The 27,466-nt window shown below is 36.5% G+C and overlaps 1 protein-coding gene and 1 long non-coding RNA gene across 13 annotated transcripts in view; one reads left to right on the top strand and one right to left on the bottom strand.

Annotated features, from left to right (window-relative positions):
- Positions 1-27,466, bottom strand: part of LOC137487900 (uncharacterized) — a 1,155,393-nt gene that overhangs the window by 488,888 nt on the left and 639,039 nt on the right. The window lies entirely within an intron of this gene.
- Positions 829-23,846, top strand: znf384b (zinc finger protein 384 b). Of its 12 annotated transcripts, none has more exons than XM_073925212.1 (12): positions 1,066-1,759; positions 1,912-1,938; positions 4,912-4,970; positions 5,687-5,918; positions 7,447-7,530; positions 9,577-9,716; positions 13,758-13,831; positions 14,400-14,624; positions 20,105-20,272; positions 20,393-20,471; positions 22,524-22,628; positions 22,765-23,839. In XM_073925212.1, the coding sequence occupies exons 3-12, from the start codon at positions 4,917-4,919 to the stop codon at positions 23,083-23,085; spliced, it is 1,482 nt and encodes a 493-aa protein (XP_073781313.1). In that variant the 5' UTR covers positions 1,066-1,759; positions 1,912-1,938; positions 4,912-4,916; the 3' UTR covers positions 23,086-23,839. The 12 variants fall into 12 exon arrangements, with proteins under 12 accessions (XP_073781312.1, XP_009290525.2, XP_073781317.1 ...); XM_073925210.1 differs by having other exon boundaries at positions 22,524-22,682; XM_073925211.1 differs by lacking the exons at positions 1,066-1,759; positions 1,912-1,938 and adding an exon at positions 829-1,024.

The raw sequence follows: 27,466 nt of genomic DNA, 5'->3' as shown, positions 1-27,466 counted from the left end.
GCAGTTTTGTCAAAGCGACATAGTGACGCAGTGAGTAGTAGTGGCCTCCTCACAGCAAGAAGGTTGCTGGTTCGAGCCCTGGCTGGGTCAGCTTACTTCGGTTTCCCCCACAGTCCAAAGATTTGCGCTATAGGTGATATAGTGCATATCTTCTATATATATATATATATATATATATATATATATATATATATATATATATATATATATATATATATATATATATATACATACATACATACATATATTGTATAAAATAAAATATATAGGTTGTTTACTGTCCGTAGTGTGTGTAAATGAGAGTGTATGGAATCTATACAATGGATGTTTCCCAGTGCTGGGTTGCGGCAGGAAGGCCTTCCACTGCATAAAACATATGCTGGATAAGTTGTCGGTTCATTCCGCTGTGGTGACACAATTAATAAAGGGACTAAGCCGAAAAAAAAAGAGTTAATGAAGTTTTGTCAACTTAATTCTGCTTATTTAAAAGTAAAAGAAAAAACAGTCATTAAATATTCAATACTTTCACGCAAGAATTGAAATTGTATTTAAGCATATATTTACAACCCACTGATAACATTTGTATCATGCGTAAATTCTCTTTTAATATACTTTATTGATTACTGTAACGCAACTTTAAACAACAAAATCTAATCTGTGGGTATTAGCCCAGCACAGCTCTATTTACCAATAAGCAATTATGCAAGTAGGGTATTAAAAACCAAAATCTTTGTTTTCGCAACATTATCCAAACGCGTCCAAAACAAAAATGCTCTTGCACTAGTTTGACCTTACTGGACGGAAATGACGTCAGGACGCACAAGCAGCGTTCGTGCTGCTCGGGAGGAAGTGCTGTGTAGACAGTTCGGCCAACTCCGTAAGAAAAGAAAAAAATAGAAAAAAACACAAGGGAAGAAAAAAAAAACTAATTGAAATTCTTCAATCGGGCGGGTTCAGAAAGACTTCAGAAACTACCCCGATCGGAGGAAATCCCCGGCGGGCGACGCAAAAGTCTTGAGAGCTGGTAACCAGTCTTTATTTTCCACTTTGAAGCTTGTTTTCGGCTGTTGATGGGAGCCGCTGGCGCTGCTGTCGCCCGATCGTCGACACTCATGTGCCGGAAGTCTGCGTAAAACCGCCTCGGTCCCAGCGTCGACGTTTTTTTCCCACTTGTTCTGTTTTTTTCTATCGTTTTTTCGCCTTTCCTTTTTTATTTTACCAGGCAGTGGAGTGAATGCACGGGTCACGTCATTCTGTGGGCTGTCCGTCCGCCTCTGTTATCGCGCAGTAGATTCGCCTCAGCCTGTCAATTATATTCAGATATTTAGATTTAATGGCTGATTTGCAAATAAATATATTTTGAACATGCTTTATTATGGTGAAGCACATAATTTGATTTTAATCGCTTTCAAAGAAGAACAAAGCACAGCTCATTCTCTCCTCTGCAACAAAGTGATAAATTGCAGCCGGAGCTTCTGTATAAACCCGCCATCTGTAATGTTAGAACCCGGGCACAGAGACTCGCGACTGAAGTGATGGGGAGATATGATGTGTTATGAAGGGTTAGAGTCACATATGGAGTTTAGAACAAGCTGCTAATGCGAATTGGTTTGTTTTTGTAACAATGATCATAAATCGTGTTATGATAGATCAGATCTTCCTGTATAATATTTCGCCAGTCGTGCTCTTCAATTACATAAATAAACGTCGTATTAACATTTCTGGAATATGCATTTTCGCTGTTTTAAAGACACTGCAGGTGAATTGGATTTTTAAAAAAAACCTAATATTAATCTAATCACCATACGTCCCTAGTTAATTGATTACATTAGCAATTGCAGATGTTTTGTATTACGTTCTCCAAAATGTTAATTGCATGCATTTTTCTAACGTTAGTGATTCTATCATCAGGATTTTTGCAGCCTATACAGAATTGAGGTAAAGTTGTTTTTTTATTCGCACATTCGTTCATTTCACTATCCTTATATTGTTTGTTTACCATGCTAATTAGAATATTGGGTCTGAAATTGCATTTGCATATGACTTCTAAACGTCATTAGCACAATTAGACATTGGCAATATTTAACTGACTGTGAACAATGTTGTACTTTGATAGTCATTGGCTATCAATACATTGCAAATAATACTTGTCTGAAAGGATATTATTAAGCAAAAAGTCCCAATGTGCGAATATAAAACCAACTTTACCTCAATTGATTCAGAGTACTGATTCCTTGTCATGGTGATTGACCAATACAGGGTACTAATTCTGATGCTTCAAATTTTATAATGCATAAAGCACAATTTCCTTCTAAGTATGATACTTAAGTGGAGATCTCTCCTTATCTAAGAAAATAAATGAAGAATGTTGCATATAATATCTTAAACACATCTCTAATAACCATTTAGTGTGGACATGCCATGGTCAGAAGCAGCTTTACAGAAAATAATAGATAAAACAGATAAAAACATTGGTGGCATACGAAAAATGACTAAGAATGCAATTTAGAAACATTGCAAATGATGAAAGAACAACTCAAAATGTTTCAATGAAGAAAAAGTTTGGAGCACATATTTGATGCATAAGACGTTAAAATACACACCTATGATTTAGGGTTGCATAGTTTACTGGTACTATGGTTGTATCTAATGCTATAGCTACAAAATACTGACGGTGCCACTGTAGTTTGTAAATGGTAGTATCGTAATTAAGGGTCTATCTACAATAGATTACCTTGCATGTGGAAAATTCACTAAAATACTTACACATTTGTGCAACAATAGACTATTTCATTTTTATAGTCTGTGGAGCCTTTTAAGGTTGCAAAACTGTGTAGAATTTGCGCCTTTTAGAGTAGCCTATTGCACGTTTACTGACGCTTCGGTTTGAATGAACATCGGTTCATTTCTGTTTCTTTCAATATGATTTAGTAACTATAACAACCGTGAAAATCTCTTAAAAAAGAACGACTCACAAAGTGAAATTTTGAATTACTTTGGATTCTTACCTAAAAAAAAAAAAAAAAAAACAATCGATGAAAAACTCAAAATAGCAACAGGAAACATTGAAAACTATTTTTGACCACTTCATGTAGCCTAATTTTGTTGGACAAATGCTCTTTTTGTAACCAATATCATTTGGTATAATTTGTATCTTTGTTTTATTGTATTTTTTGTTGGTCAGTTATCTACAAAATAAACAAAAAGAATGAATACATTTTTGGTGAAGTGATGTGCAAATAATACTTTTTTCAATATAAAGGGAATTATGAATTTAATAATTTAAGCAGGCCTATTATAACATAAAATGTAGTATTTCTCACAATTTACTTTAAAATTTGAGTTATGAATTACAGTATCCTAATACTACTTGGTACCGTGATACATCAGCTGTTATAGTATCATAAGATGGTTAATAGTATCGGGACAACCCTACTATAAATAAATATTTGTTTATTGCAATAAGTATATCACAAAAAAGGTATATTATTAAATATTCAAGTTTTTAAAATATTTTAACGTTTTTTTTTATATCATTAAAATTTTCAGCCAAGTTTTAGTCTTGCAATATTGTCAAAAAACACAGACTGCATCATGTGTAAAACCGCAAACAAACACCTGGGATCAGTTCATGAGATACGCCAGATTGGCGAGTACCGATCGAGTCATAATAAGTGATTATCGAACGATACCAATCTTCGGCCAATCCATCGACGTATCCCTAATTATTTCAATAAATATCCACTAATTCATACATTCGTTTTTGACACAAAAAAAATCTTAGCATTGGATGAAGTCAAGTTTGAAATTCTAGTTTCTTTTTTTTTTCATATTAAAGGCAAACATTTTTCCCTCAGACAATGCTGCGAATAGCCAAAAATGTATTCATTTGGTAGAATAACATTTTGGATTTATAATATTTAACCAGGCAAATTATAAATCAACATATATTCCTTTGTAAAAACCTTCTGCCGTATTGGACATACGAGAATTACACATGGATTTTTGCTCCAAGGTGAAAACCCCACTCAGTGTTTGTGCTGCAAAACTCCTATCACTGTAAAACATATTTTACTGGACTGTCCTGCTTTTACTGATTCTAGAAGGACTTTTTATGAAATGAACTCTTTTAAGGACATTTTTGACAAAGTGGAACCAGAAAAGATTTTAGAATTTTTATCATGTATTAACACAAAAAATCTTATTTAATTTTTGTTTTATTTTGTTTGTTGATTTTTAAATTGTATATTTATTGTTGAAAGATTCCTGCCATGAAGATAGCCTTGGTTGCTGACATGGCACTAAATAAAAAATACATTACATTACATTGTAAAAACCTTCAAAATATATAGATATGAATCAAACTATGATGGTCTGTGTATGTAAGTGCCATTTTGTAGTGAAGATGATCTTTTTGTGCTGGAAGAAAAACTCATTTTCAGTAAACCGCTTTTAAGGCGTGTATTGTAATTGAAATCTGCAGACAAAATTGATTAAGTACGACAACACGTAAAACACGTAAAAGTCTATTTTTGGATGTTTACTTAATAGTTTACTGCAGATGCAGTTTAACTTTAATCCCAAAACCTCATAATTGACAGGCGCATGAAAAGAGGTTCAGATGCAAAAACCTCAAAGTGCCATCTAAAAAGTTCTTTTAATGTTAGCGTTTTTTCAGGCTCCTATGTCTTGATTCAGTAATTTCACTTTTATGGCAAAGAATAGGTTATTTTCATCACTTTCAACATTAAATAACTGTACATAAACATATGAGGCTGAAAAAAATGCTCACTATGGAAGAAAATTACAGATGGAACTTTTATAAAAGGTTTTTGCATCTGAACGGTTCACATGTTATGTTTTATTTTATCGTAATGTTTCCTTATCAAATTGTTTATGTTCCTGTGTCAGGGGTGATGGAGGACTCGCATTTCAGCTCTTCATACTTCTGGTCTCCTGTGCAGGGGCAGGTAAGCAAAATGATAAACACAAAAACATTTGCCACACTTACTATTGGATGGCTGCTTGCAGTTTACTGAACATGATCTTGGTGCATTTTAAAAATATATAAATCAAACAAGCTATAACACTGTCATAGCTAATAACATTATATAGTAATATATAATTTATATGATTTATTTTATTATTATTTTTAGTTGTCATTTTACTGAACACTGGAGTAGTAATTCAGCCTAACTATGAACACATGAAGAGGTCATTAAAAAAGTTTCTTAAAAAGTCTATTTAAAAAGGTAGCACTTTCGCTTAAGTACCCATTCTCACTATTAACTACTGGCTTATTACCTGCTTGTTATTAAGATATTGGCTGTTTTTTTAGTACTTATAAAGTATAATCTTATAAAATTCTATATCCCTAGTCCTATCCAACTATTAATAAACAGCTTATCGAGCTGAAAGTCTTAGTTTATAATAAGAATTGTACCTTAAAAAAGTGTGATCCACTGTGTTTATGATAGTTGTTTTTTTACGGTGTTTTTGATAAATAAATAATATAATAGATACAGATAAATCCAGCAAGTCATTTAAATATAAATATAACACATTAGTATATTTTTTAGCAAATTAGCATGTTATTTAGTCAAATTAAATAAATAATAATTTTCTATTTTTTTTTTTAATAAAGCATTTTATATGACCATGTTTAAATCATATTGGTGTGTTTCAGATCGAGAATGCTGTATTTCTCAATAAAGTAAAGGAGCAGCTTGGTCATGACAAAAGCCCCACCTACTCACATGGCCCTGCCCACTATCCCCCTACAGCAGTGGTGGCTGTCGCTGGGGGTCCCATGGAAGCACCGACATCAAGAACACTAAAACAAGAGCATGTGCAACCGTCCCATTCCTCACACAGTATAACAGTGGTGCCGGTACCACCTTCTGGCATCATGACGGCAGGTACTGTATGTGTGTGTTTATGATAATTAACTCATGGTCACAGAGTTCTATCTACTTAGGCCCCGTTTACACTAAAACGTTTTAGCTTCAAAACGCATACATTTTGTTATGGTTACACCTTACGTCCACACTACCCTGGAGTTCTCGAGCCCCGAAAACGGAATGTTTTGAACACACTGATGGGGCCGTTTTTGTTTTAAAGAGCCCATATTATGGGTTTTTGAAAATGCCCTTCCATGTAGTGTGTAACACAGCTCTAAGTGAAGTGAAATATCTAGCTAAGGCTTAAATCTGTAAGTGTACAGTGTTTAAAACTGTTGATTCATCTATAAAAGAGTCGACTCATAGTGCTTCAAACGAGTCGTCTTGATAACAAGTCATTAGGTGTTTCGCTATGACGTGACAACGAAACCAAGTAGTTGCGCGCGCAAACCTGGGAGATTTGAAACCTGCGGCCCCGCGCTCTAACCCAGAAAAAGCCACACACAAACACGCCGGTCAAATGAAGTGTCAATGTGCAGATGGATATTATTGAGTCGTCCGAGGAGGAGGGTAATGTGTGTGTGTGTACGCTGTGTCCTCCAAGGAGAGAGAAAAGAGCAGAGTGTGACAAGCTAGGAGATCTACTTGCCAGTTCTTCGAGTTTTTGACATCGGAAAACTGAGGGTTAGCTGCCGACATTCACACTACTTTTTGTATATTAAAAGAAACATTGCTTTATGTGATGTTAAGGCGTCGTGTACATATTTATATGACTGGCATTTTCACTGTATGCAAATTTATAACTACACATAGCCTAATCACTGCCTCCTTTCATTTTCATTGAAGATGAAACATTAGGCTCACTGTGTGGTTTTTCCAATATGTGCTTAATGTCAGGCTATAAGCACACATAAAAGATTATCAGAGGTAATGCATGGTAAAATTTAAATTAGCTGTCTCTTTTGCTGAATATAATAATCAGTAAGCTGTCATTTTAATAATCATTAGTAATTGTAAAAGTATAAAGTATAAAAGTTTATACAATATAGGAAATAGTGTACATGGTTACATAAATAGGTATATATCTTTGCGCTCTGCCAAAACACATTGCCTGAGAACAAGTAGGCTAATGGATTCAAAAGACTGACTCGTTAGATTTAGGTCTACTACACAAGATGAATTATACATCGCGTTTAACAACTACAGAGAGATAAAATCCAGTGGCGGATTCAGAATGGACTGGCCGGTGTTCGGCTGCTCTCAGCTGGGCAGGTGTGCTCAGAGCTCCCGCTGACTGCCTGGAGCTCAGACGTGAGAATATGCTGAAACAGCTTGTGTGGTCACATGATGTGTGTTTTCAGCGGTGTAGTGTGGACTGAGAGCTTTTCAGAAATGTTAGATAAAATGCCAGCGTGGACATGGATTGTTTTCATTCTAAAACTGTGTTTTAAAACTAAAACGTATCAGTGAAAACGGGACCTTAGTTGCACTTTTTGCACTTTTTTCACTTTTATAACTCTTCTAACACTTCCCTCATTTTTTCTAGCGGGTTTGGTCACCCTGGTGTCTCCGGTGTCTTCGGCTCAGTCTCTTATTCCTGGACACCCCTCAATGATAACAGTCCAGACAGGTAATGCACCTGGTTTTACATTAACTTAAGGTGCCTTCACACCTGTGGATCAATTCTCTTGTTCCGAAACAGGGATTAAAATTGTTACAATGTTGCTCTTTGTTTTTGATGCGGTTTCAAATGAGTCAAAAGAGCTTAAACAAGTCACGTGTGAGTAAACTCCCCTCACATTGGTCAGAATTTTCCTTATTTTAATTTATGACAATAAATAGGCCATTACAAGCGAAAAGCTCCGATTTCATTTTGAATAGTGACACCCACAGATATCGTCACTAAATATAACTCAAAGATAAGACTTTCTCATACATAGCAGTTGGCTTATGCATCATAGGCTTTACAATATATAGAGAAATAACAGATAAACCAAGACTGCTGTTCGGTCAATTTTCCTAACGGATAAACAGCTCTCCTTAATAGTTAAGCAAGCTTTCACTTTCATATTTTACATGAAACACAAATTTACTGGTGGGAATGACATCCCGCCCTACTCATCATTCAATCTTCATATAGCCATACATGCCTAATAGATATCCACAATACATTGTGATATAGCCTGGCTCAGATTTTATTGCTTTCTCACTACAATCGATCCGCTCCAGAATTTGTTTCAATCGAGTTGAGACCACCTCATTCAAGCGATTTCAGACCGATTGTTTTAGGCCAGAGTCAGGATTGCTGGATTCACATATTCCAAACAAACCACACCAACTGGGGAAACACGCCAGGTTCCGAAACAAAAGTCTAGATGTGAAAGCACCCTTAAGGCTGATTTATACTTCTGCGTCAAACGCCGGCGTATGCTACGGCGCTGACGCATAGCCCTTCGCCGTGGCCGTCGCTGTCACTGACGTGCACCTCTCAAAAAAATGTAACTACACGTCGCAACGACGCGTAGCGTAAGCTCTGTGATTGGTTGGCTTGGTAGCGCTGATGAGTCTGGGCGGGACCGAGAGCCGCGCGAATGGCGCGAGCGATTGTTTACATGTGTGGAGTACCGTGAAGGAGCTCCGGATGGAAAGTTTTGTTTTGTGTTTACCTCATAGTTAAAGTTGTTGCACGTCTGCCGGTTCCTGCCTCAAAATGAGCGAGTTTGAGCCACTTGTTCATCCCGGAAGTGTTCAGGAAAAGCAAAAAAGCAGCGAAGAAACTCGACACAGAGGAACATTTACACCTCACTGCCAACTAGCGTTTCGGAAGTGTTAAAGCAGACCGACAGAGACAGCGCGCAGAAGTATAAATGCATAGCCACGCGCGTTGCATGCGCCGTGGGTTACGCCGGTCACCTGACGCAGAAGTATAAATCAGGCTTTAGACATGCACATGGTTGAATTGTTTTTGCTATAAGATAACACAATGTTTTTGTTATGTTAGGAGTATTTGGAATGAGTTCAAAAGTTTTTGGTATGGGTCTTTCAGTTTGGTACACATATGCAGCATTGTTTTAACCTCTGCTGAACCTACACTACTAGTTTTAGCAAAGTTTTTAACAAATTGACTTAAATTCTTAAATCCCAAAACCAATTGTATTGAATGCCGTTTCAGGTGATGCGTGAATGGCTGTTCATAAGCATTATTTATACCACTCCTCCCATTCAAAATTTCTGACAGCTTTGTGTTTCTTTCAGTTTTTCCTTTCAGAGTCATTTTGTAAATTCTGTCCAATATTTAGACATTAAATCAATTTTATTCTTTTTGATGTGGCGTGACAACTCGTAAACAAAATGTCACATAGTATTACTTATACCTCCGGCAACTCATTCAGTGACAACAGCTGTTTAATTCACTAGAGAATTCTAGAAACTCCAGAGAGAGACTATAGAGAGGATAAGTTTTCTATGTATGTTGCGCCATATTTGTCTTTTTATCCATTGTGGGGTATTTAACCTGTTAGTAATGGCTTAGGTTTTTAATATAAATGCTCAAATAATCTGTCTTATGAAACAACAAAGTGGAGTAGAAACATTTTATGATTAGATTTAAAGACTAAAACTGCCTTTTGTGGCACATAATTAAAGCATTTTTTTATTTTTGGCTTGTCTCATCTAGACAAGAAAAATGACTCCTTGCCCTGCTCACCGGTCATCATTCCATTACCTTCCAAACGGGGCAGAAAGAAGAAAGAAACACTCCCGCTAGTTGGCTCTCCTACTGGGACAGATCCCTTGATTTTGGGTCTTTCAGGACAGGTATGGCAACCATACAAACAGAAAAATATATATATTTTACATTGTTATTATATTACTTTGTCTGCAAAAAAGTGATTAACTCACAGATAAATGATAAACAGATAAACGAGCACAAGTTGATAAGACGTCTTAAGATTTTTTTTGAAAAGGCTGCATTTATTTGATCGCAATACACAGCTAACCAATGTCTGTACTTCTGATACTAATTTAATGTGTGCTCCTTGCTGAACTTATGTATTAATTTCCTACAAAAATAATCATATTTTATGGTCTACAGACAGTAATTTTAAAGAAGTTGTATACCCTGTGTACATATACACTACCGGTCAAAAGTTTGACATTTAAAATCATATTTAATCAACATTCAAAAATCTTACTGACCCCAAACTTTTGACCGGAAGTGTAAACATATGTTTTAATTTGGTCACGTTTTATTTTGATGGTCCGTTTGTTAAATTAAGTTGCATTGCACTTTGTCATGTACCTGCAAAGTTTAGTCAGTTAAATGTCTGTTGAAGCAGCAGTATCAAGAGATATTACACAGTCATTCTACTAATACTCAAATGGGCCATCAAAATAAAGAGTTACCGTTTTTAAACCAGGTCCCAAACAAATCTGAAATGACATCCTTGGCTTTTCATGTGAAGAGCCAATCTATATTTTGTAATATGATGACATCATCACTTATGTGTTGACCTTATGGCGACTTCAGACTGCACGTTTTCAGAGTAGTCTCGTCACAATTGTTTTCACACTGCATGACTATCTGGGGTAGCATTCAGTTGCTGCTGTGTTTATACTGAAAGATGGATCGGCAACAGGGGGTTTTACACTGCATGACTTTACAATAGGAAGCATAACCGACAACTTTGTCTTTTGTCCACAAACTATGTCTCACAAACAAAAACACGCGAGAAGTAACATGTAAACAATGCGAGGTCAAGTAGTATATCTTTAGTTATTAACTTCATAATGAGAAAGAAGTCTTTAGTGGGATATAAAATGAACATATTTTGCTCACCTGGCTTTGAAAGGAGTTAGCTGATTCTCTTAAACTTTCTGTTTCGGTATTGCTCAGATGCCATGTCAAACAGGGATGGGTGCTCCTGCCAAATTTACACGTTTCTTTCTCCAATTATTGGGTCCAAATTAGTGCTGTCAATCAATTTTTAAAAAATATACTAATTAATCACACTTTTTTTAATTAATCGCGATTAATCGCATTTAAAAGACTGAAAATTGTAATTTTGGCTTTTTGAATGTAAAATTAATATAAACGCAAGACAAAAACTATTTAAATTCAAAATATAATTGTTAAATAGAATTTTTGTTTAACTTGTAACACAGATTTGTTCATGTAAACAACATACCCACAATAAACTATCAAGATCCTGGCTTGACAGCCATATTTATTACAGAAATAAAAACACAGGCATGTTAGTGCCATTTGAATTTTAAAACAATCAATGCCAATAAAGAAAACATTGATTTCCATGTTGGAGTCTAAGTGGACTGCAAAAAAATGCCAAAGAACAGGCATTACAAATATGGAAAATGAAAAATTATAATGATAATAAAGTATTGAATACAAACAATTGCACTCATTGCAGGGCTGGACTGGGACAAAAAAATCGGCCCTGGCATTTTGGGCCAGATCGGCCCACTATATCAATTAAAATGCTCCCCATCTGTGCGCGCTCTTGAATATGTTTAACAACTTTCATTCTATAAAAGCACAAAAGCCATATATAGGAAATAACGAGAGTTGAAAAATTAAAAACGTAAATTTTTTTAATTTAATATTATAATAAAATTATAATCAACACTGGAAGTCCATCTTGTGTGTGCCTGTGTGTTTTGAGGGAGCCTAATAAATAATGAACATAACAAAAACTGGCTGCTGACGCACACAGTTAATGTTGATTAATAAAATAAAGATAAATATTACTGTCACTATAAGCCTAGATCATGCTGACAATCAAAAACACAATGTCATGATATCTCATGCGATTGTCTCCTGACCGACTGACACCCCTCATAGAGATTGAGAAGCAGACATTATTTATAATTTGTAAAACAAAGACTTGCAGGTTAAGGAAACAGCATAGAAGGAAGTTGCCGCAGACCGTGGTGCAGATTAAAAGTAATAAAAATAAAAAGTATATTTATATCAGATAGATAGGACAGATAGGTAACTAGATAGAATTGACAGAAATATATTGATCTGTGCTCCACTGTATGCTGCAGAGTGCAGACGCAAAAGCCTGCTCGCCACCTCTGCTATCCCGCAGGTGAGAAATAGGCATGACTCTCGATTATTTGGACAAATACACACCTAAGTTGCACGCTTACACAGAGCCCAACATGGAAGTTTTTGATTGGGTCAGCCCAATGTCAATAAAGAAAAGAACCAATGGACTGCAGATTATGTCACATAGGCCGCTCTTTCTGGAAAAGAAACATCTTACTTTCAGGGTGTCACAGCTTACAGGATTCGTCAATCACTTAGGCAGAAAAACATGACAGTCTGCTAAGTGTTTTATGGGCCGATCAGATCATAAGAAGATGATCAGCCCGGCCCATAAAGTACGTCGGCCCAGCGGGAAACTGCCCGGTCTGCCAGATGGCCAGTCTGCCTTTGGCCACAACAGGAAAAAAAAAACTGCATCTGCGTTAATTGCGTAAATTTTTTTTCGTGTTAAATATTTCAAATTAATCGCATGCGTTAACGCACTAATTTTGACAGCACTAGTCCAAATAGAATGAAAATGAGCACTTTTATCTTCTCCATCTTCCCGCTGGCCTGCAGATACCCACACTATTGGATGCTGCTCTCTCATTGGCTGTAGGTAATCGCTGATGTTATTTTCAATAATAACACATTTCACACAGCATGATTTTGAATCGCGGACAGGACCAGATGTTTAGCATGCCAAATATCTCATGGGTGTCGGCAACTCATCAACAATTCTCTCGGGTAACATCTTTGATAGTTTACACTATGCGATTGTTACTCAAGTGTAGCATTTGTCAAACACCATCACATCATAACAGCAACAAAAACCAAGGCAAACTACATGTGCACAAGGTTTGTCCACCTGCTCGAAAGTGTATTCTCCATTTTAAACCCTGTGCGCACAGGGACAATTTTTAGCTCATTACTTTTCACCAACATTTAATACGTTGTGACTAAACAAAAACGACGCAGTAGGTAGTGCTGTCGCCTCACAGCAAAAGTCGCTGGTTCGATCCTCGGATCAGTTGGCTTTTCTGTGTGGAGTTTGCATGTTCTCCCTGCATTCGCGTGGGTTTCCTCCGGGTGCTCCGGTTTCTCCCACAGTCCCAAGACATGCGGTACAGGTGAACTGGGTAGGCTAAATTGTCCGTAGAGTATGAGTGTGTGTGTGTGGATGTTTCCCAGAGATGAGTTGCAGCTGGAAGGGCTGGAGATGGGTTGCGGCTGGAAACCCATCGCTGTGGCGACCCTGAATTAATAAAGAGACTAAGCCGACAGGAAAATGAATGACTAAACAAAGGGCGCAGAATGTCAGGCGTAAAAGCATCATAAAAAAAAATTCAGATTTATTTTTTATTTTATTTTTTTTTTATGCCCATTGTTATAAAACTTGTCGAACAAAAAGATTGGCACACTATGTTGTTCACTTACCTGGAGCTGCTAAAGTAACACGAAAACACGCTTCATTGCTGAATCTTGCTTGTGTATAAATGCTGAAAAACATCTCAGACAAACGATGACTATAAGTGTAAGCAAATGAGTCTTTAAGGGTGTCTTTGTGGCTAAAATACAGCACCAAATACTGCTATGTCATGTATCCTGCATTTTGGACTTTTTTTTTTTCAGTGGTTTTGTTTACGTACGCTGATATTTTTTGAGACAAAACTGCGTGTAGATTTACATTTTTGTGTACATTTTTTAGAAAGAAAAAAATAAAAGATCCTACAGGGAAAGCTTTGGCTTTGTGTGGCCATAGTCTTGCATTCATAGAAGTCTTCCTAACAGATTTTTTTGTTTCTCTGCAGCATCTTTCTACACACCCTTATAGCCTCTCCCCAGAAGAAGGGCATGCTGGGAAAGAAGGCAGCAAAACATACAGGTAGGGCTTTGCAGATGAACAACAGCTCCGCATGCACTCAGTGTGTGTTTCTTACAAGCTATTAGAAGAGGCAAAGACAGAGGCAGGGATTCCTGAGCCACTCTTCATCTTCATACTGCAGCCATGCATGGCCCTCCTGGCCAACACACACACACACACACAAAGCGTCTCCTGCTTGTATGCAGTGCTTTAGTAGAAACTGTGTGTTATTCTGCTCGGCAGCATGTGCAGCCTCAGCTACACACACACACAAACACACACACACACTCCTGTCGCCATCTGCACTTGCGTTTCTGGCCTCTCATCTTACTTTTTTTAAAGCCAGAGTCTACGATTTCCCACCCGCGTCTCTCTCTCTCTCACCCTCCAGCTTGTGTTGTGTCTCTTTCTCGCCCGTTTGTCGCGTCTCACGTTTCTCCTTTCACTATTGACGGATCAGGCTTGTAACTTTCCTTTTCTCTTTGTCCTGTTTTCATTCGTACTTTGCCCTCTCCCATGTTTTCCTCCTCTCTCATCCCTTTGTCGTCCCCTTTGGTGTGTTTGTGTGTGTGTGTTTTTCTGTCTATAGGTGCCGGATGTGTGGTTTGACGTTCTGCAGTAAGTCAGACATGCAGCTGCACTCCAAGTCACACACGGAGGTGAAAGCTCACCAGTGTCCGCACTGCTCCAAATCCTTCGCTAACACCAGCTACCTGGCCCAGCACATCCGCATCCACAGCGGTGCCAAGCCCTACACCTGCTCCTACTGCCAGAAGGCTTTCAGACAGCTCAGTCACTTACAGCAGCACACACGGTACTCAGCACCGCACCTCAGTTGTGTGTGTGTTTGTGTGTGTGGAGTGTCTGTGGCAAAGCTGGCGGGTGATGGAGAGTGTGTGTGACGGCTTTTTAATACCTGCTAGTAGACCTTGGGAGTGCCTGTGTTTCTCAGCTTTATGATACAGAGCAAATCACATACTACACTACCTGACAAAAGTCTTGTCGTTGATCCCAGTTGTTAGAGCAACAAATAATAACTTGACTTCTAGTTGATCATTTGGAAAAGTGGCAGAAGGTAGATTTTTCCATCTGTTGAACTGCATCCCAATCATCACAAATACTGCAGGAGACGTATTGGAACCTGCTTGGACCCAAGATTCTCAGAGAAATCATTCAAGTTTGGTGAAGGAAAAATCATGGTTTGGGGTTACATTTAGTATGGGGCATGCGAGAGATCTGCAGAGTGAATGCCAGCTCAGTCACCAGACATGAACATTATTGAGCATGTCTGGGTTAAGATGATGGAGGAGGCATTAAAGATGAATCTTGATGAACAGATGACTTTATTAAAAAGTTATTTGAGTCATTGCAGAGATGTATGGATGCAGTCCTCCAAGCTCATGGGAGTCATACACAATCTTCATTATTTTTCCACTGTACCATGACTCTATATTCTATACTGAACATTATTTCTGTTGAAAGAGAAGACTTTTGTTTAAGCAAAGTCAGACCTTACTGTCCTAATTAAATAAATAAAAATCAAGACATGATCATATTTTATGTTAGTAAAATAATTGAATCTAGAGGCCTTTGCCTTTCATATAAGCCACTTCTGATACCAAATGATCAACTAGAAGTCAAGTTATTGTTTGTTGTCCCTAATATTTGGATAGGCCATAAGACTTTTGTCAGTGTATATTGTACCATAAAATTGCAAGAGATATTGCAAAAATATATGAAATCATAATTCAAACAGCATCCAACATGCTAAAGAAGAGACTCTGGATGTTGGTAAGCGAATGTTTTGATTACTCCGATACCACAAAATGTTGCACCAATATTCAAATTCTGGCCAATCATGACAGTTCGTACTCTGTGCACAACCAAAATATAATTAAATATTGCTGTATACCAATAAATGGTTAAAAATATAGTACTAAAATTATATTAATACTCTTATAAATATAATAGCTTTATTAATAACATAAACAGCTTTGAAAAAAAACTTAAGAGACCACTTGGAAATTCTCATTTTCTCTGTATTTAGATATATATTTTTCTTTTTTGTAAACTTTTTTTTTTTTTTTGTAATTTTTTGTAAAATTTCTAAACAATACAAATGTTTACAGTTTATTCAAACCCATTCCAAAAAAAAACGGCTGCGGTTATCCTTTTCCATAGCTCTTTATGTCTTTATTTTGTAGTTTTTACATTTTCAAAAAAAAATTTAATGTTATGCTATAAATGTAATACAAAGAGAAACATTTTCACACCAGTTTTGGTTTGATTGTAAAATACTGTCATTTTAAATATCATTAGATATTATATAAAGTAAATTACATTTATTTATTACCTTTATGCTCATTACCATTCATATTTATTATTTTTGTTATTACAACACCTTATTACCTGATATTCTGTAAGGCCCCTTCACATGGGGTGTCAGCATCAATGCTTCCTATTTATTTTAAATGGGTGATGTCAAGCATTGCCAAACTGAATTGTAAATCCGTCGATGCTGCTTTTCTCAACTTTTGAAGCACCAATGGAAGCGTCAGCCAATCAGATCGCTTTCTGCAAATACCCCAGCTCAGACAGCAGCCAATTGCGGACTAATTTCATTGACTGATGCTGCCCAACTTCATACATGCCCTCCGTCAGGCGTTGACGCTGTAGCTCCATGTGAATCGGCGTAAATGTAGTATAAAGATAAACATTTTCTGATCAATTTTGGCTTGATTGTAAAGTACTGTCACATTAAATATTATTCTAAAGTAAACATGTTAATTTATTTCATAAACAATTCCAGTAGCTACTGCCTAGGTTTTATTTTAACCCTGGTTAAAAAACCACCATTTTTTTATTGGTTCAATTGTAGAAAAGTGTAAATAAACTAGACTAGGACCATTATAATGTGTAACGTTGTTCACCACAAGTGAGTGCACAATTTTTTCTCAAAAGCCAAATGCTAGCAAGTCAGTAACTTTTTTCCATTTGGAAAGCAGTGGCTGACAGTATTTTTAGCCCAGCTTACTTCGTAGCTAACTGTCAGAATGCCTGGGCGTTTAAAGTGTTTTCTGTGACCTCTGCATTCCTCTTTCCGTTGTGCTCCTCTGTCTGTCAGTTTTTGAGTGCAGAAAGTGTCCTGAGACATCCATGGTCACATTGGAAAGGTTGACAACAGCGCCTCATCTTACTATGCTTGTTGCTATAGCAACATGCTTTCATGATGGTTTGCATATATGCAAGTTTATATGTAATGGACTTCGTAATTATATACTGCAGTCTTTATAATGGGTAACTCAGCAGTTGCTGATGTCACCACATATAGTCGAAAGATTTCTCATTAAAGTGTCCTTTTAATGCTTTTTTTTCAGTTATTATCTTTCATGTAGCATGATTGTAGCTATGAAGTAAAAGGACTGGAGGGTTTTAAAGATCAAAGTGCACGCTTATTGGAGCTATTGTCTTGAAAGAAAGAATTACTTTTGAGGTCACCCCATTATGATTTAGTTGTTGATATTATTAATTTAAATATACTTACTTAAATTCACAATATTTAAATAAATAAATCAATTAGTAAATAAATAAAATGCAGCCTCTAAATTATTGTGGATTGATCAGCGCCACTGATGTAGCTGATTCACTGAGATTGCACAGTTTTTATTAAGAAATTTTTATTTTTGAAATGAAAAAGTTGTGTTTTATCTGATTGAAAACCACAAATCTAAATAAATAAATAAATGAATAGATGCATTTTGAAATCAGCTTTTCAGAATCGAGTTTATTTAGCAGCTCCATTGTTTTGCTGGTTGACTTAAAAGGGCCAAAAATCTAAGTGATTTTGTGGCTGTATTTTGCAAAAAGGTACATCAATAGAATATGTGTTAATATATTGTGGCTCAAAAAGGAACATGGATAAATGATAGTATTAGGGTCTGTATAAAAGTAACTTACCTGAAAGATGTTTTTAAACTAGCTTTTTTTGGTTTTTATTTGGTTTGCACGCGTACTTGCTGAATTATTTCAAGGAAAAAATGCTATACTCAAGAGTAATTAATGGAATTTATTAAAACTTCATTATTTCATTTACCAGAAACAAAAATATAACCTTACTCATTATTCACAATATATACACAATTCATGATCATATCACAAATATGAACATGTCTATTTTTTGTGTGTGCCACCACAAGATTTGGTGTGGCCTTACTTGACCACCCCTATTCATATAATGGAAGTCAGTGGGTGCTGAGATTCAGAAAAACACATTCAAAACAAATAATAATTACTACAAGCGGCTCCTGAAGATGCACTAAAGTGAAATGATCACTCTGTGCAACAAAATAAATATCATATTCCAATGCTATCTTGTGGAAATGTGTAACTTTTCAATTTATAGTCTAATTTATATGAATTTATATGATCTTTCATGAATTTAGTTCCCAATGACAGTTGGGTTAGTGGGTTTGGTGCCTTTTTTTTTCATCTGTTTTTGGACGAATTACAAATTAGCCACTAAACTGACTAAACATAAAATAGTTATGTTTCCTTGTGAGATCAGGCTGCATATTCAAACCCTGGGCAAACTGCTCTGAGCACGTACAGTGAAGTATGCTTATGAGTGTCTCGTCGCTTAATGATGCGGGTGCCATTTTGTGGGCACAAAATGCACTTGGGTTTGTTTACAAAAGCGAGAGAGCGGACGTTGTAAACTCACACTGCAGTCCTCCGCGCTGATCTGATAAATGGTTGTGGTTTGCCAGTAGAGTCATTGTTTCGTGTAAACTTCTTGCATACGAGACAGAATGACAACCCTTATTAATTGTTATAAATATTTTTATTGGTGCCAGCATGACATTTAATAAGTTTTAGAGTTGTTTAGAGTTTAAATGCAGAAAATGTGGCTAAAATAAATGGTGCCACTGGAATTTCAGTACAATTTTGGTCAGACTTTGAGTCCTTCTTAAATCTGATAAGATACTGAGCTATTTATTTAACTACTTATTCTCATTATTATTATTGGTCAAACTTTATTTTGATAGTCTGTTTGTTGAATTTAAGTTACATTGCATCTGCATGCCAACTATTTCTCATTAAACTAAGTAGACAGTTAGATTGGGGTTGGGGTTAGTGTAAGTTGACACGTACTTGCAAAGGTTCTTATAGTCAGTTACATGTCTGTTTAGCAGCAATATCAACAGATATTAAGCAGACAGTCTACTTATAGTCAAATGGACCATCAAAGTAAAGATCCTGAGCTATTTATTTAGCTATTTGTTCTCATTATTATTATTTTCTCTTATATGGTTGGAGTGGTCTTATTGTAAATGGTGATACATTTATAACTAGAGACTTGTAGAAATTAATTTCAGTCACACCAGCAGAAAAAAAGAGGTTGCAAAATGTGACCATATAATCTTTAACACTGGTTTAGAGAGACCACATGCTTGAATGAGACGTTTTATTCAATGAGAATAGTGGTGATGCCCCAAATGTACATTTTATTAAATTTTTTATTGATTGATTTTTTTTTTTACTTATTCCAGGAGTTCTTTAGAATCTTTACAATTGCATATAAGGGTCAATTTAAATGTATTATTGATAGACTCAAGGAAAAATCGCTAAAAGAAAAGTTCTGTTTTTTTTTTTTTTTTTTGCTAAAGAATGAAAGAAATTTTATTTTATTTTTTCTTCATTTCCCTTTCATGTCTTTCTCTATTTATATAATTTATTTCTCCTCTGACCCACTGTTTTATTACTGCAGACTACTTAAACTTTTACACACTTGTGCACACACACACACACACACACACACACACACACACACTGACTTTAGGGTTGAACTGAAATTGCAGCTGTCATTGAACAGCCAGTTCTCTCTGACTCTACATTATTATCCCATAACTGTGCAGAAGTTTTACGAGGTTTTGCCCCGCTTTGAAATAGAGGTCACCTAAAGGTTTCGTCCACTCCTGATCACACTTGGATCTGAGATTGGGCTCTGCAGCCCACCGGGTCCCTGTGAGGATTTAGTGCAAATGTTTTCTTGAGAAATGGATCTGCCCCTTACTGTGACCTCATTCAAACACCCACCGCGCCGCTTTCAAATGTGTCTCCAAAATGCACCGTGCACTTTTGACAATCGTTGACAGTACTGATAGGACCCACCTAAGAAAGGTCAGCAGAGCGAGTGTAGAAATCAGGAATATTGTCAAGTCTAATATTTGTGTAGTGTCTGTAAATTATTGAGTGAGCCCTCGGGTAAGAATGTTTGTCTTTCCTTCTTTACAGAAACCACACAGAATCCAAACCTCATAAGTGTCCTCACTGCACGAAATCATTTGCCAACTCAAGCTACCTTGCTCAGCATGTGCGAATACACACTGGAGTTAAACCGTACACCTGTAACTACTGCGAGAAGACCTTCAGACAGCTCAGTCACTTACAGCAACACCACAGGTAACGCGCTGGACATCTTTTCATTTCATGCGTGCTTATGTAGCTGTTATCATCATATATGCTCATGTTTGTTTTACTGTTCATTTCTTACCTCTCGACTTCAATTTTGTGCCTGTTCAGGATCCACACAGGAGACAGGCCATACAAATGTACACACATGGGCTGTGAAAAGTCTTTCACTCAGCTCTCTAATTTGCAGGTCAGTATTATATTCCGTTTCTCTGTTTAAATTTAAAATGTAGATTAGGGCTGCACAATATATCGTTTCAGCATCGATAGTCAATAGTTACATTGCGAGTTTACACAATGTTGAGTCTGGTTTATAACATATAATTTTCCCAGGTTTTTTTTAGGCCTGTGATTAATAATGATAAAGTTTTGTTGAATTGTTTAAAAAGAAGACTACTCACTATTATTTTACATTTGATCATTCAATTACTGTATACCTGAATACAGTTCAATGACTTGAAAAACAATAAAATGCTGTTTATATAATTTGTATATTTTTCTGTATTGAAATTAAACGGGCGAGGCAGTGGCGCAGTAGGTAGTGTTGTCGCCTCACAGCAAGATGGTTGCTGGTTCGAACCTCGGCTCAGTTAGCGTTTCTGTGTGGAGTTTGCATGTTCTCCCTGCCTTTGCGTGGGTTTCCTCTGGGTGCTCCGGTTTTCCCCACAGTCCAAATACATGCGGTACAGGTGAATTGGGTAGGCTAAATTGTCCGTAGTGTATGAGTGTGTGTGTGAATATGTGTGTGGATGTTTCCCAGAGATGGGTTGCAGCTGGAAGGGCATCCGCTGCGTAAAAACTTGCTGGACAAGTTGGCGGTTCATTCCGCTGTGGCGACCCTGGATTAATAAAGGGACTAAGCTGACAAGAAAATGAATGAATGAATGAATGAATTTAAACGTGCTTGTTTCTTATATTTTTTGCATGCACTCCCCTACAGAATCATCCCAATCAATCTAAAATTTTAAATTTTTTCCAAATATTTTTTCAACACATCTATTGAAATTGTATTCATATCACAATATATATCGCAGAATAAAAAAAATCTCATAATGTTAGATTTTTCCAATATCGTGCAGCCCTAATGTAGATTATTTACACACTTTTATTTAGATGATGGTTCAGCCAAAACTGAAAATTTCTAACATAAGTTTCGAGCATTTCTTCTGTTGAACATAAAATAAGATATTTTGAAGAAATCCACAACCACATCACCCTGCAAGACAAAAACAGTTGTTCACTGAAGTTAAGCAGGGCTGAGTCTGGTTTTTTTCCTGGATGAGTGACCATTTGGGAAAAACTGTTGGAAGTAGTGTTAGCGAGGCCAGCAGGGGGGGCTCCTCCTGCGGTCTCTGTGGGTCCTAATACCCCAGTATAATGAAGGGGACACCTATATTTGTTTTTTTCGCACATCAGTCTCGTGCTTGTCCGTTTCTGACAGGATTGGATGTCAGAAGCACTTCAATAATCACACGCACATTATTATCATTAGCTCAAGTTTGTCATTTCAAATATAATTTGAGCTTGGGTCGACCAGGGCTTGTTGTTATATGTATATATTATTATGGTGTAATGTTTCGACTGTGTATTTAAAACATGGCGGTTTCCTTTGTTTTTATTCTGTCTTTTCCACGAGCGAGTCACTTATCTCTGTAACCCACTAGCGTTCAGTTGCAAGTCTAACTCTGCCTTTTGGTACCCAAAAAGTGGTACGGTTCGCTTTTAGGTACCTTTGGACAGTGGAAAGTTCAGCCATAAAAGCTTACCGTACCGTACCACTCAGTGGAAACAGGCCATAAGTTCAGGGCTCTCTCCCAGCACAGCATGCCAAACAAGCTTTATTATCAATCATCAACTAAGTTGTAACATTTAAATTACTATAAAAGTCAATAGTTCCAACATTTTGCTAAATATCTTCTTTTGTGAGAAACTCAAACAGATTCATGACACGTGAATAATGAATGAATGACGTCAGAATTTTCAGTTTTAGGTGATCTGTCTCTTTAAATTTCTGTCTGTTCTACGTTACTGTACACTTTCAGAACATAAAACAATGCTGGATTGTTTTATGATGCTTTTATAAAGCTTGACAACCCCAGCTCCCCATCCAGTTTCATTGCTTTTGACAGACTCTGCTTTTAACAGCTTTGGAAAACACCACCGCAACAGTGCGATTAAATGATGACAAATTATTTTTTGTTTTTGAGTAAACTCTCACTCCCTTTCTCTCAATCTTTTACAGTCCCATCGGCGTCAGCACAACAAGGACAAACCATACAAGTGTCACCACTGTAATCGAGGATATGTAGACGCAGCCGGCCTGGATATTCATCTGTCCACGCACACGGTTAAGCATGCTAAGCTGTACTCCTGTGGTTTATGCCACCGCACATATACCTCGGTACAATCATCAGCACCCAATCTCACAGCATTCCCAACCCTTTCTCAAAATGATTCTCATGTGTGTATCTCTCTGCCTGCAGGAGACGTATCTAATGAAGCACATGCAAAAACACGCTCCGGATATGCTTCCATCTCCACCTGGATCAAACCAGCATAGTCACAGTCCCGGACGCGCTGGAGGAAGCGGTTCAGAAGGAGACGGGCAGAGCAGAATTGAAAGGAGTGATGTTTTCGTCCAACCGATCAGTGTGCCGTGTGTGTATGACATGAACCAGTACAAACCAGTACCTGCAGCAGACGTGCAGTACAAAACCGTCAGCGTGTCTGACATCTCGCCTCACAAAGACCTCTGCATCACCGTGGAGGCTTCAGCCATACAGGCGAACCACCTGAACTCCTGAGGATCAAACTGTGGAGGTTAGAAAAACTGTTGTAGATGACGAGATCCACACAGAGCTGTGGAGACAGAGCGAATTTTCTTATTCAAAGGCGCATTGTTTGTGTGAAAGAGCAAGAGGATTTGAATGAACTCAAATGAAGGAGGTCTACTTTTGTATTGTTTTCTTTTCCTTTTTTTGTTACATTTGTTGCTGCAATCCTGATCTTCCTCACAAAAAGCTTCCTTGAAGGCTGTGGCTGTTTCGGTGGGTGTCAACTTCATATCTCCAGTCTTTCCATGACATTTTTGCTAGTTTCACTCGTTTATACGGTGGTTTTTGTCTGTAGGTGTTGGTACGATCACTCCAGCATCACCATTACTATTGTTACTGTCAACAAGAATGGTAATATTGTGTCTTGCACAGTAGGTTTGGAAATTGTTTCTTTTTTTTCCATTTTAAAAGGGAAGTTTGTTTGCAGTCAAACAAAAGCACGTATATATGATTATCAGATATATTGTGTGTATATGAGTAAAGGATAACAGCAAACAGGACACAAATATATTAGGAGATGGATTTTATGGAAAACAAATGATTATGTGTAGTGTTTCTATCTGCAGACGACATGTAATATTCTATTATTACTGTTTTTACTGTTTTACTATTTAAAAAAAACAGAGCAATTATGCACCCCAGACATCAACCTCTAGACATTACCAAAATCAGATTACTGTGCATTAACCTTTTAAAACGAGATATTAAAAAAATTATAATTGTGTGCCGCATCGTGATCTTTGCCTTACAATCATTGCTTAATTGCTTTTTAGGATACTTAACCAATCGGTAATGTTTTTTGTTGTTGTTTTATTTTGGAACTTTTTTTTGGAAAACTCTCTGGTTTAGAAAATTTATTTACTTTGTGAGTGGTATAATTTAAGCTTAACAGTATTATTAGCAGTTTAAGTATTTAAGTATTCAGTTGAGGTCAGATTTATTAGCCCCCCTTTGATTATTTTTTTTAAATATATATTTCCCACATGAATTTTAACAGAGCAGGGACATTTTCACAGTATGTCTGATAATATTTTTTTCTTCTGGAGAAATTCATATTTGTTTTATTTCGGCTAGAATAAAAGTAGTTTTTAATTTTTAAAAACCATTTTATGGACAAAATTATTAGCCCTTTTAAGCTATATATTTTTAAGATTAGTCTCCAGAACAAACCATCATTATACTATAACTTGCCTAATTACCTTAACCTGCCTAGGTAACCTAATTAACCTAGTTAAGTCTTTAAATGTCACTTTAAGATGTATAGAAGTGTCTCGAAAAAGATCTAGTCAAATATTATTTACTTTCATCATGGCAAAGATAAAATAAATCCGTTATTAAAGATAAGTTATTAAAACTATTATATTTATAATATATAATTCTGAATAATTCGAATAATTCTGACTTCAACTTTATATACAGTTAGGTCCATAAATATTGGGACAAAATTTTTGGCTCTTTACACCAACACAATGGATTTGAAATGAAACAAGATGTGCTTTAACTGCAAACTGTCTGCTTTAATTTGAGGGTATTTACATCCAAATCAGGTGAACGTTGTAGGGATTACAATTGTTTAAATATGTGCTTCCCACTTGTTAAGTGTCCAAAAGTAATTGGACAATTGGCTTCTGATCTGTTCCACGGCCAGGTGTCTGTTATTAACTCATTATCCCAATTAAAATGAGCAGATAAAAGGTCCAGAGTTCATTTTAAGTGCGCTATTTGCATTTGGAATCTGTTACTGTCAACTCAAGAGATCCAAAGAGCTGTCTCTATCAGTCAAGCAAGCCATCATTGGGCTGAAAAAACAAAACAAACCCATCAGAGATCGCAAAAACATTAGGCGGGGCCAAAACAACTGATTGGAACATTTTTAAAACGAAAGAATGCACCAGTGAGCTCAGCAACACCTAAACACCCAGAAGACCACAGAAACAACTGTGGTGGACGACCAACGAATTCTTTACCTGGTGAAGAAAACACCCTTCACAACAGTTGGCCAGATCAAGAACACTCTCCAGGATGTAGGTGTATGTGTGTCAGAGTCATTAATCAAAAGAAGACTTCATCAGTGAATACAGAGGGTTCACCACAAGATGTAAACCATAGGTGAGCCTCAGAAACAAAGGCAGATTAGAGTTCTAAAAAAGCCTTCACAGTGCTGAAACAACATCGTATGGACAGATGAGACCGAGACCAACTTGTACAACAGATCAACAGAGTGATGGGAAGAGAAGATTATGGACAAAGAAACAAACTGCTTATGATTTTAAGCAGTAAAGCGTGGGGGTGGGGGTGGGGGTGGGGGTGGTGATCATGGTGTGGGCATGTATGGCTGTTTATAGAACTGGTTCTCTTGTATTTATTGATGATGTTACTGCTGACTAAAACAACCGGGTGAATTCTGAAGTGTTTTAGGCAATATTTTCTGCTCATATTCAGCCAAATGCTTCAGAACTCATTGGACGGTGCTTCACAGTGCAGATGGGACAATGAACCAAAGCATACTGCAAAAGCAACAGAAGAGTTTTTGAAGGGAAATAAGTGGAATGTTATGCAATGGCCAAGTCAACCACCTGACCTGAGTCCATGCATTTCATTTGCTGAAGACAAAACTGAAGGAAAAAGGCCTGGAGAGCATCACTAGGAATGAAACCCAGCATATGGTGAGGTCTATGCATTCCAGACTTCAGGCTGTAATTAACGGCAAAGGATTTGCAACCAAGTATTGAAAAGTAAAAGTTTGAGGTATGGTTATTAGTTTGTCCCATTACTTTGGTCCTTTCACAAGTGGGAGGCACATATGCAAACTGTTGTAATTTCCACCCCGTTTACCTAACTTGGTTGTAAATACCCTCATATTAAAGCTGACAGTCTGCAGTTAAAGCACATCTTATTCGTTTCATTTCAAATCCATTGTGTTGGTGTATAGAGCCAAAAATCTTAGAATTGTGTCAATGTCTCAATATTTATGGACCTAACTGTACATTTACCTTTATTAATATACATGTATTTTAGATTAAATTATACTTTATATATAAAATATACTTTATTTATAAAGTATTAAAAATAAATTTATTAAGTAAACAAAAATATAGTGATCAGTGTTGGGGGTAACACATTACAAGTAATGCAAATTACACAATAATATTACTTTTCTGAGTAATGAGTAAAGTAATGCATTACTTTTAAAATTAAGAAATTAGTTTTTTAATGTAATGTGATTTTTTTATTTGATTTGCATTTAAAAATAAATTGCTAAATTAAAATGAATGTAATCATGTTGAATTCTGCACACAATGTGAGAATTTTCGCCCTGTGGGAACAGACAGAAATGAAGATTGCAGAACCTTGGGTTTACCTGGGAGGAGTGGATGGAAGAGGTAAATGAAACGAAATGCTCAAACTATGAGGAGATAGAAGAGAAGTGCCAGGAAGGGGGCTGGAAGACCCACTGTGAGATGGGAGGGTTTTGCAGAGCATTCACTCGAAAGACCAATATATAGAAGCTCAAATACAGCAGTACATTATGCCACATACATAATAATTTTTTTCTCAACTCTTTTTTTTTTTTTGCATTTAAAATAGAGCTGTCCAAGGAGGGTAAAATCTAATAGTGATTTTTCTGAAATTGTGATTTGATTCCATTTGTGATTTTAATTTAGTAAACAGCTCAAAATTATCAATGGTGTGTAACACACTTTAAAAAAAGACAATACAACATGGTTTAACAGTAAATCTATAAATAAATATTATGTCTAAATAAATAGCCTATATACAGTGTGTAGCTTTTATATGTTTTATCTGAATTATATATATATAGGTGGCATAGTAGGTAGTGCTGTCGCCTCACAGCAAGAAGGTCGCTGGTTCGAGCCTCGGCTGGGTCAGTTGGCGTTTCTGTGTGGAGTTTGCATGTTCTCCCTGCGTTTGCATGGGTTTCCTTTGGGTGCTCCGATTTCCCCCACAGCTTAAAGACATGCAGTACAGGTGATATGGGAGATTAAATTGTCCGTAGTGTATGAGTATGAATAAGTGTGTAGGAGTGTGTATGGATGTTTCTCATAGATGGTTTGCAGCTGGAAGGGCATCTGCTTCGTAAATAATGGATAAATGGATAAGTTTGCGGTTCATTCTGCTGTATTAATAAAGATTAATAATTATTTCCCAGAATAATAAAGGGACTTATCCGAAAAGAAAATGAATGAATGAATGATATTTACACAGTTGTTAACAGAATAATTAAACCCCGTTTATTTTTTTGCCCAATTTCATGAAAGATTTTTTTCAACACATTTCTAAATATAATTATTTTAATAACTAATATCTAATAACATTTATTTTATCTTTG

The sequence above is a fragment of the Danio rerio genome, chromosome 16 (assembly GCF_049306965.1).
Source record: "Danio rerio strain Tuebingen ecotype United States chromosome 16, GRCz12tu, whole genome shotgun sequence".
In the NCBI taxonomy this organism is placed as follows: Eukaryota; Metazoa; Chordata; class Actinopteri; order Cypriniformes; family Danionidae; genus Danio; species Danio rerio.
This window is presented reverse-complemented; position numbering and strand designations above follow the sequence as displayed.

Bases quoted from the DNA above. Each gene is read 5' to 3' on its own strand.
- znf384b (XM_009292249.5), top strand. From the start codon at position 1,729: ATGCATTTTCGCTGTTTTAAAGACACTGCAG. The intron at 13,832-14,399 runs GTAGGGCTTTGC...TTCTGTCTATAG, and splicing joins GAAGGCAGCAAAACATACAG to GTGCCGGATGTGTGGTTTGA. The intron at 14,625-20,104 runs GTACTCAGCACC...CCTTCTTTACAG, and splicing joins CACTTACAGCAGCACACACG to AAACCACACAGAATCCAAAC.